This window comes from Vipera ursinii, assembly GCF_947247035.1.
Source record: "Vipera ursinii genome assembly, chromosome: 1".
Taxonomy (NCBI): domain Eukaryota; kingdom Metazoa; phylum Chordata; class Lepidosauria; order Squamata; family Viperidae; genus Vipera; species Vipera ursinii.
The window spans coordinates 60924714-60941320 of record NC_139512.1 but is presented as its reverse complement, the minus strand read 5'-3'; the positions used below and the strand labels follow the sequence as shown (position 1 = coordinate 60941320).

General features: G+C 38.9%; 1 protein-coding gene across 1 annotated transcript; it reads left to right on the top strand.

The window, feature by feature from the left end:
• Nucleotides 1-13402: 13402 nt before the first annotated feature.
• Nucleotides 13403-15816, top strand: GJD2 (gap junction protein delta 2; the record flags this gene model as incomplete). The annotated part of the gene is made up of 2 exons (XM_083354223.1): nucleotides 13403-13473; nucleotides 14973-15816. 2 exons carry the CDS (start codon nucleotides 13403-13405, stop codon nucleotides 15814-15816), a joined length of 915 nt encoding a protein of 304 aa, XP_083210349.1.
• Between the last annotated feature and the right edge of the window lie 791 nt (nucleotides 15817-16607).

Genomic DNA, 16607 nt, shown 5'->3' with positions numbered 1-16607 from the left:
TCAAATAATAAAACAGAGGACTGTTGACCAACAAATTGACCAACAAATACAGTCAATGGAATATCCAGAAAAGGGACTGACAACACTGAAAATGGAAAAGACTTTCTATATAAATCAGAAGAAATTTTAGGAGCAAGAAGAAGAACAGACTGAGTGGAAGATAAACATACCAGGACAATTATGGGGATTTGGAGACGATTTAAGGAATACAAATGGAGGAGCCCTTCCAAAAAAATGGCAACTAAATGGTCTCCCTTATTCCATACAATATATATAATAATAGAGGGAGATCTATTTGATGATTTAAAAGCGTTGACAAGGAAGGTTGGTTGGCAAAGAAAGAAAGCCAGAATAAGGCTGAAGAAAATTGGGGTTTTGATTTATCAGAGGGGATTTCATATTACTAATTAGAGGGTCAAAAAGGAGAAGTTGAGATAAGGGAAATTTTGGTCATTAAATTTAAAAAAAAACATTTGTAAATTAGTTGAAAATAAGGATGCTATTTGTTTAATACTTAAAAACTAGACCCCCCCAAAATATTATGAATAAGTTTGATTTATTGATTAACCCAGACAATATATATAATGGGCTTTGATTTATTAAAGGGGATGCTGTATTATTAATTAGATGATGTAAGATGGGGGAAATAGATAACTTTTAGGAAATAGAACAAGATTATACCCAAATAAATAAGATGTATATTTTGAATATTAGATTCTGTTATGAATTGAGATAAAGGAAACTTTGGTTACCTAAAACCTGGAAATTATAAATATCAAATGTTAAATTTGAATATTGATGGGAAACTAAAAATTGGGAAAAACTAATAACAGGACAATGATTGAATGTAAAGATTGAATGTAAAAGTAATTAAGATATGTATAAACTAAAAAAATATTCATAAATGTAATAATGATGTTTTTATTTAGTTGACATTATAGGAACTGTATTAACTTAAATATGAGATAGTAGATATTAAGGGGAAAAGAGAGGAAATATTTGAGGTTGTAGTTTGAGATTTGTACTAAAGATTTTTGTATGTTACTGAACTATTGATTAACCCAGCCACACGTTGCTTTTTAAATCCTTAAATGTAAAATTGGAAAATTAATAAAAATATTACTAAATAAATAATAAAAAAGGAATTGTTGAAGTTGGAGGCTTGGCTACGAGAAGAAGAAGAGTTTTATTTTAGAAAAGGACAGCCTGAAGAAATAAAGTGAATATGTGGCATAGCTCTAAGTCAGTATTCTCAGCCTCAGCAAGTTTAGGATGCATGGACTTCAACTCCCATAATTCAAGATTTTGGCTGGCAGGGTGGCCAATGCAGATAGAGAGAGGTTGGCAGTTGCATCAGTGAGCAGATTTCCCAGTGGATCAGGTGGGGGCAGGATTGTTGAAACTCAAAAGAGGAAATGGGAAGTGAACTGGATTCCAACTGGTTAGTTGGGGGGAAAAATTGAGAATGGAAGAGGTCATGAAATAAAAAACAAAGAGAACTGCTACAAGGGGGCTTCTGTAGAAGCAGTTATTGCTATGAGCAATTTTGTAAGGAAGGGGAAAAATCTGCAGTGCCTTGAAATTGTACTGCCCCTTATAAGGAGACTGCTCATTTTATTGAGTTTGCTCTGAACAAGTCTCTCCATGTGACAACAGCCTCTTGCTGACTATCATTTTTCTTTTACCTATATGATACTGTCTGCATAGCTGTATGCTGATTGATTTCCTATCACATGTATTTATTTAAAGAATTCTACAGTCTCATGAAACCTTTTATGAAAGAAGGAAAACCTAAATTCCAATACGAGGATTTCTTGTAAAATTCTACGTAAATACAAACAGCAAAGTTACCGTAAATATTCATTTGGAAATTTTAGTAAAGTGATCATGCTCAGCATACTAAAATATAATCTCTTCATTTTAATGACTCTTCATTTTAATCCAAGGCAGCCCCCATCAAGCAGAAACTTTCCCTGAAGGTCCCCCCCTTTTTTTACCATTGCTGAAGAAAACTGCCAAGATGGAATTATTTCATGGGTACTTTTAATATTAGTCTCAGCTTGGTTAGATGTTGGTTCCAATATGGTTTTATGGATCTTATTTGTGTATGTTTTTATTGTATTGTCTTTGTCTTTCAATTGTAATTTTATGTTATAGAGTTTTATGCAGTTACATCTAAGGTAAAGGTAAAGGTTCCCCCGCACATGCGTGCTAGTTGTTTCCGACTCTAGGGGCCAGTACTCATCTCTGTTTCAAAGCCGAAGAGCCAGCACTTGTCCAAGGACATCTCCGTGGTCATGTGACCGGCATGACTAGATGCCAAAGGCGCACGGTATGCTGTTACCTTCCCACTGTAGTGGTCCCTATTTTTCTACTTGCATTTTTACGTGCTTTCGAACTGCTAGGTTGGCAGAAGCTGGGACGAGTAACAGGTGCTCACTCTGTTATGCGGCACTCGGGATTTGACCTGCCAAACTGCTGACCTTCTGATTGACAAGCTCAGCATCCTAATCCACTGAGCCACCGCATCCCTTTTGCAGTTACGTCTACTGTGTTGTAAACCACCATGAACCAGTGATACATAAGTGAAGTAAATAACTATATACACACACTGTAGTTGATTAAAAAAAGAATCGGGATTTGCACAAATTCTGCATGCATCTTGCTAATTCTAGCATATGCCTATTAGATAGACTGGGATCGTGAAAGATGTGCAATACTAGTATGTTGTAATGCTTGATTCAAATATAACACAATTCCCTACTGGTCTTTTTAGAAAAACATTCGATTCTGATGCTTTAGTTGTGTGTGGGTTAATATTATATTTCTTCTGTTCCTTTATAATTGAATGGCAGAATTCCATTCCCAGGGGCCATGAACAACAGATTTAGAAATAAAAATATAAACATCTCAAATTCTTGGGTCCCCCCATTTCTTTTTCCCAGTGATTCACTTCAAATCAATCACAGTACAGCTCTAGTAATTTCAGTGCGCTGCTTCACAAGTTATGATTTATTATAATGTGAAAACCTTTTGGAGGGTAATGAAAAGAGAGAGGAGAGGACATCAGGAATGCCCAAGACTTATGGAACTAAATATATAAACAGCCCTCAATTGAAGCCAAAATTGCCTGCAATGTGTACAAGATTCAGTATTTGAATAAAGACAAAAGTGATGAGCATTGTATCTGATTTAAAAAAATTTTTTTTTATGTTATTTATTAAATTTATATGCCACCTCTCTCACTGAAAAGGCAACCTTGGGCAGCTTTTTCACATTTAATATATCTCTGAATTTCTTCTCACAAGCATTATACTTTCTCATTTAAACCCAGATGGAAAGTGTTTCTATCTAACAAAGCTGGGGCCACTGTCTTAAATAGTTGGTTTGGAGACAGGAGAAAGGAAACAAATAGTTTTTTCAGAATCTGGAACCATTTTGATAGTATACCCTCCTAAATACAAACAGTATCTTAATCTTGAACATTTAATCCCAAAAGGGACTACCTTCTTTGTTACCCTGTGTGAATAAAGAATGTGTTGATTTCTAGCATTTCAATGATTAGTTACCTCCAAGATGATTATTTGATAAGAAGTCATCTGGATAGTCTAAATAAATCCAGAAGCATCTGAATCAGATTGATAATTTAAAGTGATTTAGTGATTCAGTTTGGGCGTATGATTTATTTAGAGATGTGATCAAACAGTCATCAAATAATCATTGAATTAAATATACAGATACCTCTATTTTATTTGATTTCCATACTTTTTACTGTGCCAGAAAAAGAAAAGTTGGCTTTTTATATATATAAGAAGTTCTACCTCTTTAAGGTCCTTGAGCTTCTGTGCCTTTAACCTGAACTCTCCTATTCATTCCATTTTAGCTCCTTGTTTGCCCTTCAAATAGCATCTTTGTGAAAGCACTACCATACACACAGGGTTACAAAGAAGAATGGATCACACTGGGCTGCAGATTTTCCAGTGCCATTTTGGTATTAGTTTACTTCAGACCTAATAATCTTATTTTCGTCTTGTTGCTTTATTTTCTTTTAAAGTGGTGAAACTGGACAACGAACAGTTTCTGCTCCAACCACAAACTTTTGGCAAGCATCAAATATATAATTAGTGGTTCTGGTAAAGATTGTTAGCTAACTAAATGTCTCCAAAGCAGCAGAGAGGGTAGCAGGAAGGTGATTTATGGCTGGCCAAGTCTCTCCAATAAAGGAGAGATCATGAGATCACCCACTTGCATTCCAGACAGCTGCTCCTTGTGAGTAAACTGCAGGAACTGAGATTTCTGCGGTTTTGAACAACTGGGAGTTGAGGGGTTCCACCAAGCTCACAGACGTAATGTACCCTTATAGATACAAAGTTCTGCTGAACTTTGTTTCTCAATCACTTCTGGAAATTGCTTTTTAACTGCTTTTCAACCATTAAGAATCTTTTGATCAATATTTTTTTTATAAAATTCACCAAGTGAGTTACCTTTAATCTTTAGGGAAATAAATTTTAAACATAAATTTAAGAACATTAAAATACCTTTTCTTAATAAACAGCAAAAGGGTGATTAAAATGTTTATTTTGGAAATTATAAATGGACTAAAGTTCTAGATCAGACATGTCAAACACAAGGCCCGGGGGCCGGATCCGGCCCGCGAAGTGGTTTCACGTGGCCCGCAAAGCCATCCTGGAAACAGTGAGGGAATGGCCCCCACTGGCTTGGCCCTGGCCCAGAGACCCTCCTTCTGACAAAGACCCTCAGATCTGTCCCACTCCTGCCCAGGCCCCCATAGGCACCCTTGATGCGAACGATGTAGAGCTGGCCACACCCACCCAGTAGGCCATACGCACTCTAGCCACGCCCACCCAGTAGGCCACACCCACCCTGGCCATACCCACCTGGCCCCCCGAGGGCAACCACAATGCTGATGCGGCCCTCAATGAAATTGAGTTTGACACCCCTGAGCTAGATGGATTTGAAATGAGTTTTTGGAATTAATAATCAGAATACTTTCCATGAGAAAATGCAGTAGTTTTGAATTCTTAAAACACGATAGGGTGTAAATTGGAACAGTGGACACTAGAAAGAACCAAGAGGAACTAAAGATTACTATTAAAGAAGAACATTTAAACTTGACTTACTAACCCAGAATGGATCAAAATACTTTAACACTGGATGTACTGGAAGATATTTGTGAACAATGGATCCAGAAATTAACCTTAAAAGTAACTGTCATTATAGATAGACTGTATTTAAAAGATGATTTGAAAGAGGAATATGGTTTACCAGAGAAGATTGAGACGGACCTGAAAGTGGATTTAAAAGTGGCAAGAACAATAGAGAAAAAGATGCTACACTGGATATACAACTAACTAATATCTTAATAATTAAAAAGCATATACAAATGGCAAAGCAAAAAAGTGAGCTGGATAACTTTTTTATACTGGATTTAAAAAAGAGATCTGCTAATTCTGAAAGATTTTGTGAGAAGGGACAAAGAAATAAATAAAATGAAAGTAAGTTAAAGGACACTATTTAAAGGGATTAACAAGTAAGAATGTTAAAATAAAGGAATATAAAATAAGTGCACTTTATCAAGTTTAAAATAGATATGTTGTTATTTCTGGTAACTCTTAATGGACTTTTTCATACCGAGACTCAGTGTCAAATTTTTAAGGATCTGTTTATAGATAAGAATTGAGATATGGGATGAAGAGTCCAATCATTGTATTTTAAGAGAATGTATAAATTGTCAGAATTGTTTATATTTTTGTGAGGAAGGGGAAAGTTACTTTTTTATATATACTTTCTTCTTTTTCTATGCTATAGTCATATTTTTCCTCTATTTTCTCTTTATATTATTTCCTCTTTATGCAATTTTCTTTTTTTCCTACACTTTCTATTTTTTGTTCCTTTATTTTTGGGAGTTTTTATTAGTTTTTATCTGTTTAACTGTATTGTTTAATAAAATTATGATAGAAATAGAGATATATAGAAATATATATTATAGAAATATTTAGTGAGTTTAGCGATAATTAGTGAAACCTCATCCCAATGCATTCTTTCATCACTCAAGTTTTTCTTACTACATTTGATCTTAACCAAAAGGCTGAGAAGTGGGTCCTTTTCCTCCTTATTACAGAATAATAGAATAACACAGTTAGAAGGGACTTTGAAGGTCATCTAGTCCAACCCCCTGCTCAGGCAGGAAACCCTATACCATTTCAGACAAATGGCTGTCCAATCTCTTCTTGAAAACTTCCAGTGACGCAGCATTCACAATTTCTGGAGGCAAGTTGTTCCACTGATTACGGTATTTTTTCTAACTGTTGGGAAATATCTCCATAGTTCTACTATAGGTTGCTTCTCTCTTAACAATGCTATTGTGAAATAGCATTTTAGCAAATGGTATAAATAGTTAACTGATCAATAAAGATAAATCCTTCATTTTGGCATATGTTTAAGAAAACCAGAAACGATAGCATCTGTATTCAAAGCTCATCTCAGGTGCCTATCATTGCCAAATTGTTTTCTGATTTCTGTCGCCTTTCCCCTTGCATTATCTGAGTACCTTATAGCCTATGATAATTCAAAAATGCTAAAGCAGAAGAATATGATTTATTTCAATGTTCAAATTTTATCTTCAAAATTTTCTTGGGTTTTATATCCAAGCTGTTTAACAACTCTGACATTGCAAAGATTAAAACAGCTGACAGTTCTGTTCTGAATGATCAAATCAGGTTCAGCAATGAAAATAATTACAAAGAGGGCAAACTTCACAGCATGCCATTACCATTTGAAATGCACCTCCTGCAAGACGTTACAGCATGTAGGCATAAAAAAGGTGTTCTCATATGATTTTATGAATAAAATATCTGATAAAATCAGTAACAGGCACAAACCGAAAACACAGCAGAGCAGATGGCTGTGAGATCTTGATGGGTGTTTTCATATCAGCAGCTAATTTTTTAGCTGCTGTGGATTAAACCAAACACTAATAGCCTTAGTCTTAGAAACTGCACTTGTTCATCAAAGACACTTCATGTCTTGCACTTAGAAGTGCTATTTACAAGAATAAAGATGAGCAACACTGGCAAAACGCAATTATTCACCTTAAAAGAACTACACATATATTTGGACATTTTCTTCCTTTCACATGCCAGCATCAGGAGTTAACATTAAATTAAAACACAGAATCACTGGAAGATGGTGACAAAAAATAAATAAATCCTGTGGCCTAATTAAAAGAAAATGTATGTCCTAATCAGCAACTTCAGCTTCCTCCAAACTCCTGCATGTCTGGAGGGTCTTAATTTATTTCTCTGACTGCTGGATCTGCAGTGTTGTCTTTTCCTTTTGATATGGGCAAGGTGATATTATCTGATAAATATAGGATAAGCCATAGATTCTTTCTTATTACACAAAATAATTTTGTCTTGCTTGGACTTTATACATGCATACAGTATTTTGAGGTTCTCAAGTAATGGGCTTGAAATTTATGACCTGGCAGAGGTGATTGAAATACAACTCTTTCACTATTTGGCATACTTCCTGGGAATTGTACTTTAGCAACATCTGCCATGCCATAAATTGCCTACCACTGTGACAATCTTCCTTGTCATTTCAAAAAGTTAGCCTTCTAACATAATAATTGGGAAGGCACCCAGAATCCTTTCTCAGAAAATCAAAAGCATTTATTTTGGGGAAAGAATATATATTTCAATGACTTTGGAAAACCATGAATTGTATTGTAAATCTTTAGCTGAGGCATCATGAGGCACCTTCAACTGAAATTTAGCTGTAAGAGAATCATAAAAGAGCTGCATCTTTGGGGGCTTTTTTCCATTCTTGAGTTATTCACTTATCTTTGAGTTGGCAAAAACTATACAGGCATAAAACTGGCTGACTCCACTGTTAATCCCTTTCCTGTTTTTATTGTCTTGGTTTCAAGTCACTATGGTCACCTGACTTCCATTTAGGCTAATAGGTAACAAGCCGAACAGGGTTTATACCCCTTGAGGCTGTCTTTGGATAGTGTCGAAATAAGGAAGACAATCTTACACTAATGTCTGTACAGCTAAGAATGATTTAAGACTTAGAGAACACAACAGTTTGTGTCATGGTTAGATGTACATGGAGAAGGGCCCCTAGTCAAGTTGACCTATCATTCCTGAGAAACAAACTGAGTTGTCCTTGTTTTATAATGAAATAAATGTCACTCTCTATATTAAAACTAGAACAGAGGGCATATCTTACAGGTTATTTGTGGAAGGGGTACTGCTTAAGCAGATTTGATATGCACAGGGATGCATTTCCTTTACCCAGGGCAGGCTTTTATAGTGCGGTAAGTAAAAAAAAAGATTTATTAATTAAACCAATTTATTTAACTGCCCATCTACCCAAAGAAACTTTTTAAAAGAGCTACCTTATATTTAATGTGTTAGAAATCCTTTCATGTCACTTCAATCAAGCAGACCTAAGCAACTTACAAAAACTTAAGGAAAACTACATACACTGTGTATCACAACTAAATCAGTGGCAACAATAGCAATAAAACAGGAAGAAGTAGCACCCCCCCCCCCACATGCATATCTCACCAGACCCTTCAATCCCCAAATGCTCACTTAAACACCAAGATGTGAATAAGCTTTCTGTATGTTAACAAGGATGTGGGTGATGATTTCACAGGTCAGGAACGCTGGCAAAGAATGCTTCCTCCACAGTCGTTCATGGAGTGCAGGATTCTTATTATGCACTGTCTATTAGCAGTGCTTGGTGGGCACATTTTGTTTGGAGCAAGTAGTCTCACAGACTCCTTGGTCCCAGCCTTGTATAACTTTATAAGATCACTAGACAACTTATGACCGGTTAGATCATCATTTCAGATATATTTTCTTACCAGATTCCTCAACGCCTTCAACAATGGCAGAACTAATGTAGTGCCTTCGGTGGAAACTTCTCAAAAATTCAGGGAAATATTCAGAGATGTATCTCTGAATTATATCATAAAATGTTTTATGATAATTCTTATGTCATAAAATGTTTTATAAAATATGCCCAATTTCAATTCCATAGGAAGGGTTTATTTATTCTATAATGAATTTATTCTATAATAAATTTATTCTATATAATAAACAAATAACCCATTCTATAAATTAACTGATTTGAGGTACCTTAGTTTAATAAACATTACCCTATGATGCACTGTTTTGCACAGCTAAAGGTTATGAGAATGTTAGTGGTTTATAACTTATTAGCACCTTGAACTGCACCCATAAACAGCTGGCAAATAATGCAGATCCTGTTACACGACAATATCAGTCCATTCACATTACTCCACAGGAAGTTGCATTTTCTACTAGCTGAAGTTTCCTGGTGATCTTCAAGGACATGTCCCATGTACACTTACAATAGTCAAATCAAGATATGAAAAGGCATATGGGAATGCACTAAGAATAGCTGAAATGATGCAGAAGTCAAAAGTAATCAAAGGCTGTCCTTGACGCAGCTTCCATGTATTGTTTTAGCAAAAGTTGTTGGTCTAAGAGAGTTCCCGATTATAGATCAGTTTATTCCGTGGGCACAAAATCTTATCTAGAGTTAATGTGAGTCAGATAAATAGATATCACTTTGGTGGGCATTTAACAGGGACGTAAAAGGAACTCCCCAACAGGCATCCCCTGGGCAACAGTACTTAAGAAATAACCATTTATTTCTTTTTTAAAAAAAATATTTAAATCTCATTGTTGCTATACATACAGACTTTTACAGCCTCATGACACTGGATCAAGACTTCTACCATTATTTATGTTTATTTGGGATATAGACATATAACTGGGTGTCCCCTGCTCATTGATATTTCATAACCCAGCCATGAATAGTATCACCTAATGGCTTCATGCAGATATTAAATAAAATGCTATGATTTTTAATTAATTATTTTTGCCTTTTTAAAAAAATGACGGCTTCCTGCCAAAACCATTGCATCTTTGCTAAGCACTAATTCCTTGTAAACTATAGAAAATAACACCAACCTTAAATTTCTAGTCTGGTTAATAAGAAATAGGTCAACTGTAGTAACAAAAATGTTCCATTTAGCTCAGCACAAAGTCTGAACAGCAGCCTGAAAAACTTTGGGCTATAGATTCATCAATCCTCCAAAAGACCTTAGCGATGCTTTCTTTTGCTCCACATCTTATACTTATTTCCAGGCTGTTATTTAAAATTCAACAATCTGCAAAGCATTTCACTTTAATTCTGTTTTATTGTATACTGAATTCCTCAGGGAATGAAAACAATTTGTTCATAATTCAGGGATAAAAAGGTAACAGTGGAAGATGGATTAGCATAGCAGTGCCTATTCTAAGCCAGAAGCAGGTCTGAATCATCATCATGTATGATCTATGGATCATCTACAGATGGTAAATATATAGTGTTTCGGAATTCATCTTTTACGGGTAGTCCTTGACTTACAACTTAGTGACTGTTCAAATTTAGAATGGCACTGGAAAAAGTGACTTATGACAATTTCACACTTATGACCATTGCAGCATCCCCCATGGTCACGTGATCAAAATTTGGACACTTGGCATGTATTTATGATGGTTGCAATGTCCCAGGGTCATGTGATCAACTTTTGTGACTTTCTGACAAGCAAAGTTGATGAGGAAGCCAGGTTAATTTAGCATGCGTGTTACTAACTTAACAACTGCAGTGATTCACTTAACAACTGTGGCAAAGAAAGTCATGAAATAGGGCAAAACTCACTTCACAATTGTCTTGCTGATCAATGGAAATTCTGAGCTCAGTTGTGGTCATAAGTTGAGGACTTCCTGCATTTTGAAAAGTGGTTTGCATAAAGAATGGCCCTACTGCAAATAATTATTATTGTTCGCTGACTTGTACTACAACAGTTGTCCAGTAGCAACAGAGAATAGGTGGCCTCTCTTTTTTTTTTACAGCACACTTTTCTATTTGAAGCTCATCAGTCTGAAATATTGTGTAACATACTTCAACAAGCTGAATATTCCTTCCAGGCAGCCTTTAAAGATATTGTTTTAGTAGTGAAGGCTATGTTTTTATATTCTTTAATTACACAAAGTCTTTATTGTCTGCAACAATGGCAGGCAGATACAAATGACAGTTCCTAGGTGGCTGAAAGAGTTTTTTCTCCTTATTTAAAAAAAGTATTTCAGAAAATTATTACAGTATAACATCTTTGGTGAAAAAAGAGTTGGCTGCAGTTGACATAAAACACATCTGCTTCTGATTTACTTCCTCACCTCTGCTGTTTATCTCTCAGGTCTTGTCATCAGAAGATGTTCAGCTACATTCATTGAAACGAAAGAGCAGCCAACTGGAAAACTGCTAAGCATCTTTCTGGGTGCTTCCTCCAAAGTTACAGGGTCATGCTTTTCCTAGGATATTTATGCCATCTAGCTTGGTGCCCATGGCATTTTGATGTTGCTGTATAATTAGTGTACATTAAAACCCAGAGCCTTGAAATTACAATGCCAGGTCATGTTTAATATCCAGAGTCAAGAATTAGAGTGAAATACCACACATCATGCAGCCTGACTCCCTTGTGCTTGCTGCAGCCATATCCATGGCTTCATTTTTTTTAATTTTTTTATATTTTTGCTGTCAGAAGTAGATGTACATTCAGTAGGGAAGACAGAGCAAAGTGTCAGCTTGAACTGTGAAACAGAACATTGACCAAAGACTCATTGGTTGAATTCATACGTTCCTCAGCATCACACTCGGTTTTGCCACTGAGTGTTAACACAGTTACAGCTAGCCACGACTCTCTTACTGGTACTGACACACATATCTGCAAGAAGTGTTTTGAAATCCACGTGTTACAATTTTAGCATAATTTAAACATGTACATCCAGAGGAGATGTGCTGCCCTAAAAAATAAAGTTCCACCAATTTTGTAATATATTAGAAATCTTGATTTTCAGAAGATGACATTACAAGCCAGTTCATGGTGCTTCTGGGCTGGTTCCCAATTTTGGAGAGCCATACATGTTTTCTCCCTTGGCTGGGTATAGAAGGCCTACGAAAAGGAGACAAGGCTCCAAAAGTGTGGAGATGCAGCTGCCACTCTGACATTTTTGACCCCTTCTGTGGATGCTTGTGAACCCAGTGGTATCTCAGGACTTTCCTCCAGGAGCTTGGTAGCAACATCTGTGGCAAATTCCCAAACCCAGCAGGCTGACCATCACATTCCAAAGAACATGACCTAATGCATGTCACGTGAAACAAGCCCCTTTGATAAGAATACCATTTGATTAGGTGAGTGTCTTAAGAACATTCCCCCCCACCTTCTCTCTCTCTCACACACACACATCAAGGAAAGGAACGGATAATCTTTTGTGGCCTCCCCCTCCCAGAGGTGTAGAAGGATCAGCAGTTGCCAAGAGTGCTAAAATATGCAACTCAGTCCAATTGCTTATACTGGCCCTTCCCCCCCACCCCACCCCAAACTAACCCTATCTTAAGGTCTCCTTCCCTTACCTTGAGTGCAGATAAAGAGAAATAAAGCACCGGGAAAGGTGCTTCGCCTACCACAAAGGCATTTCTCAAAGAAGCGCAATTTCTCTTCAAAGCAGGAGCTGTTGGCAACCTGCTCTGTTCATCGCCAGCCGAGCCCTTCCGCACGAGCACCGGATCAAGCAGGCGTCGCTTTGTGGCTTTGTGGAAAAAAAACTCATCTGATTCTGCGTCCCGATTCTCCCCACTTTTGGTCTCCAGCATGCCGGGCACACTCGCTCCTTCTTTTTCACCCAGACCCGGCTAGCCCGGGGCAAGGAAAGGCCCTTCTCTTCTCAAGAGCCCGGCCAAGGCCCAGCCACCAAAGACTCGAGGCAAACGGATCCAGCCGCGAGGATGCTCACGGGCTGGAGGCCCCTCCGATCTCGCCCTTACCTGGCTGGATTCCGGTCGCCCCTTCCGCAAAGTAGCATCTCGGCGGAGAAGGGGACAAGATCGCGCCCGCCCACCCGCCCACCCACCCACCGCGGCGGGCTCGGCGGGCGAAGAGTTTGCCCCTTCGCGCCGGAACCTTTGGCAGCCTGGCGGCGGGGGAGGCGGCGATCCTTCGCAGCTTGTGGCGCCGCCGCTTAGGCTGCTCCCCTCCAACCTGGCCGTGACGCAAGCAGAGCCTACTTAAAGGCGGCGGGGAGGCAGGCAGAGAAGACACGGAAGGCGATCGCCGCCTAAGCTGGCTCCCCCGGAGCCGCCGCCGCCCTGCCTTCCCCAAGCAGCCCGCCCCTCCGGGGTCGGGGCCTCGATTCGCAAGACAGGAGGCCCGGCTCAGGCGGGTGCTTCTCGGCCGCTCTGGTGCGGTCGCTGGTGCCGCCGCCGCCGCCGCCGAGCTTTCGCCTCCGGATGAACCGCGATGGGGGAATGGACCATCCTAGAGAGACTCCTCGAAGCCGCTGTCCAGCAGCACTCCACTATGATAGGGAGGTAAGCCCGATCCACCGGCTCCCAGCCGGCCAGTTTGGGGGTCTTCTCCTTCCCCCCCTTCCTTTCCCGTCTCCGGAGTCCCCTTTTGCCCGCTTGACCTGCTGATTTCATTTCTCCAATTCCACAGGCAGGAATCTGGAACAAAAGTCTTGAAGAGATTGCTTTTTGTTTTTGTTTCCTCCCCCCCCCCCCGAGGAAGGAAGCTGTAGGGCTGCAGCCTGAAAGGGACACCTTGACTGACCCTTCTTACCTCCTTCCTTGCCCTGAAATATTTGTTCAATAAACTTGCTTGCTGCACAGGGACGGGCGTCTCCCGCTTCTCACATGCCTTTATTTCTGTATTTTATCGCAGAGTTCGAGGGAGTCTTTTAAGTTCTATACAATCTACTCCTCAGTTTCCACTCCCGTTGATGTGCTCATAACCAAAAGAGTCTTGAATGAATATTGAGTGAAGAATACATAAATATGGATGGGATATATTATGGGGTAGATTTATTTATTTTTAAGTCCCAAGATTAATCTCTTATCTAGCTGGTGATTGCAGTGTGCAAATATTATTATTATTAATAATAACAACAAGGGTAAAAGTAAGGGCAAGCAGCCTTCTTGCCTCTGATTTGCCTCTCTTCTCGGTTGTGATTTGTAATGGTTGATCAATATATTGCATACCATGGGAAAATGGGAGATGCACTGCTGGTTTTCATTTCGTCTTCTTTTTTAATTGCTCAACTTCTGTTGTACCGCAGCAGGGACTCAGGAAGGGGAATGGGAGGGAGAAAGTGCTTCTCAAGTGACTGTTGTTATAGAATTTGTCCTTTGCTAGTAGAACTAAGCTTTATGGACTCTCGTAGACCAAGGAAGTATTCCCCCCCCGCCTCCCCCTACTTGCTGTAAACGTCCCTAGAGAGAAGTGCATTGTTTCATAAAATCAAACCATTTAACAAAAGCTATGAAGTTCTCTGTGGGTGAGTGCCATACAAATTCAGCACTGGACAGTTCCGCTTAACTGTAATGAAAACAGCCGGGGGAATAATTTAATTCATTCAACTGAAAAATGTAGGAATGGAAGTGGCGAATGATTTTTAATAAATGTGTATGTCGTATTAATAATATTTAAAAGTGGCCAAAGAAACATTTAAAAAAAGCAAAACTAAACAATAGAAACAACTGTGATAAGTGCATCAATGTTCATAACAATAAGGTGAGGTCCTTAAATATTATTTATGTATTTATTATACTCAACCTTTCCTCCAGAAACTGAAAGCAGCGCACATACCGTCTTCTCTATTTTTTTACTTAACAAATAGTGAAATAGACTGGGGTGAACATAACTAGCTCAGAGCCATTCGCTGAGCTTTTATGACTGAGGGCCAAGGGTTTCCTTGGTTCTTAGTCACTATATGACAACATAGTGACCAATGAATTCTGTGTTGTGTTGTTTTTTTTTAAGTTCCACTCCAACCCTATACATGTGAATTCACCCAACCTTTGTTTTATAGGATTCTGCTGACCGTGGTGGTGATCTTCAGGATTCTTATCGTGGCAATTGTAGGTGAAACTGTCTATGACGATGAGCAGACTATGTTTGTGTGCAACACCTTGCAGCCAGGCTGCAACCAGGCATGTTATGACCAAGCATTTCCTATTTCTCACATTAGATACTGGGTGTTTCAGATCATCATGGTGTGCACTCCTAGTCTCTGTTTTATAACGTACTCAGTTCATCAGTCTGCCAAGCAGAGGGAAATGAGGTATTCTACTGTTTTCCTCACCTTGGATCGAGATCAGGACTCCATGAAGCGGGATGACAGTAAGAAAATCAAGAACACCATTGTCAATGGGGTGCTGCAAAACACTGAAAGCTCCACCAAGGAAGCAGAACCCGACTGCCTGGAAGTGAAGGAAATTCCCAATCCAGCCATAAGAACCTCAAAGTCAAAGATGAGGCGCCAAGAAGGCATCTCTAGATTTTATATCATTCAGGTGGTCTTCAGAAATGCCCTGGAGATTGGATTCCTGGTTGGACAATATTTTCTGTATGGATTCAACGTCCCTTCCATGTATGAATGTGACAGGTATCCCTGCATTAAGGAAGTTGAGTGCTATGTCTCCAGGCCCACTGAGAAGACAGTTTTCTTGGTCTTCATGTTTGCCGTGAGTGGCATTTGTGTGGTGCTCAACTTAGCGGAACTGAACCACTTAGGCTGGAGAAAGATCAAAATGGCGGTGAGGGGAGCGCAAGCAAAACGGAAATCAATATACGAAATCAGGAACAAGGACCTGCCACGCATGAGTGTGCCTAACTTTGGCAGGACTCAGTCTAGTGATTCTGCTTATGTGTGAGACTTGCAGAACCAGAATGCTGTGCTGTGTCCCTTGGCCAGCTGCCATTTGAATTAGGGAAGGAACATTGCTTAAACAACTGTTTCCTACAACCACCAAGAAAGCCGTTAACGTAGTCTCTGCGCACTTTCTAGAGCAGATTCAAACCTGAGTGCTCATAACAACAACAACAACAACAATTGTAAAAGATGGATACAGACACAGTTGATCAACACCTGCAATCTGACCTTACAGCTCCATTACTTCTGCCCTCTCCTGCCTTGCCCTCCCCTCCCCTCCCCACTAAGATCCAATGCTATTTGTTGAAGAGCACAATCTTTTGGCCGTGATTAGTATCACTCCATTTGTATGACTGATGGAAAACATGTTCAGGATGTTATTGTCAAAAGAGAAAGATGGCGGGAAGCATTTATACAAAAGCTGGGGTGAGGGAAGGGGATGGGAGAGATTCCTACTCTCCAAGCACATGATTGCAAAACTGCCAGTAGTGATTACGCCAAACCTCATCTCATGGGTACCTAACATCACACTCTCTTTTGGCATTATGCAGTTAAATGCTGTGTATTATGTTTAGCATTTGTTTTTTCTATCACCATTTTTGGTACAAAAAATAATAATGAACACACTGAGGTCAATATAATTTTAATTGTCATATGGCTAATTGTGGCCCATCAAATTTATGAAATAGATTTGTAAAAAAAATCACAGTTCCACACTACGCGCATGAGGAAGATGTAGTGATTTAAAATTCAGCTAGTTGAAGTAATTACCTGGATTTTAAAATTATATAT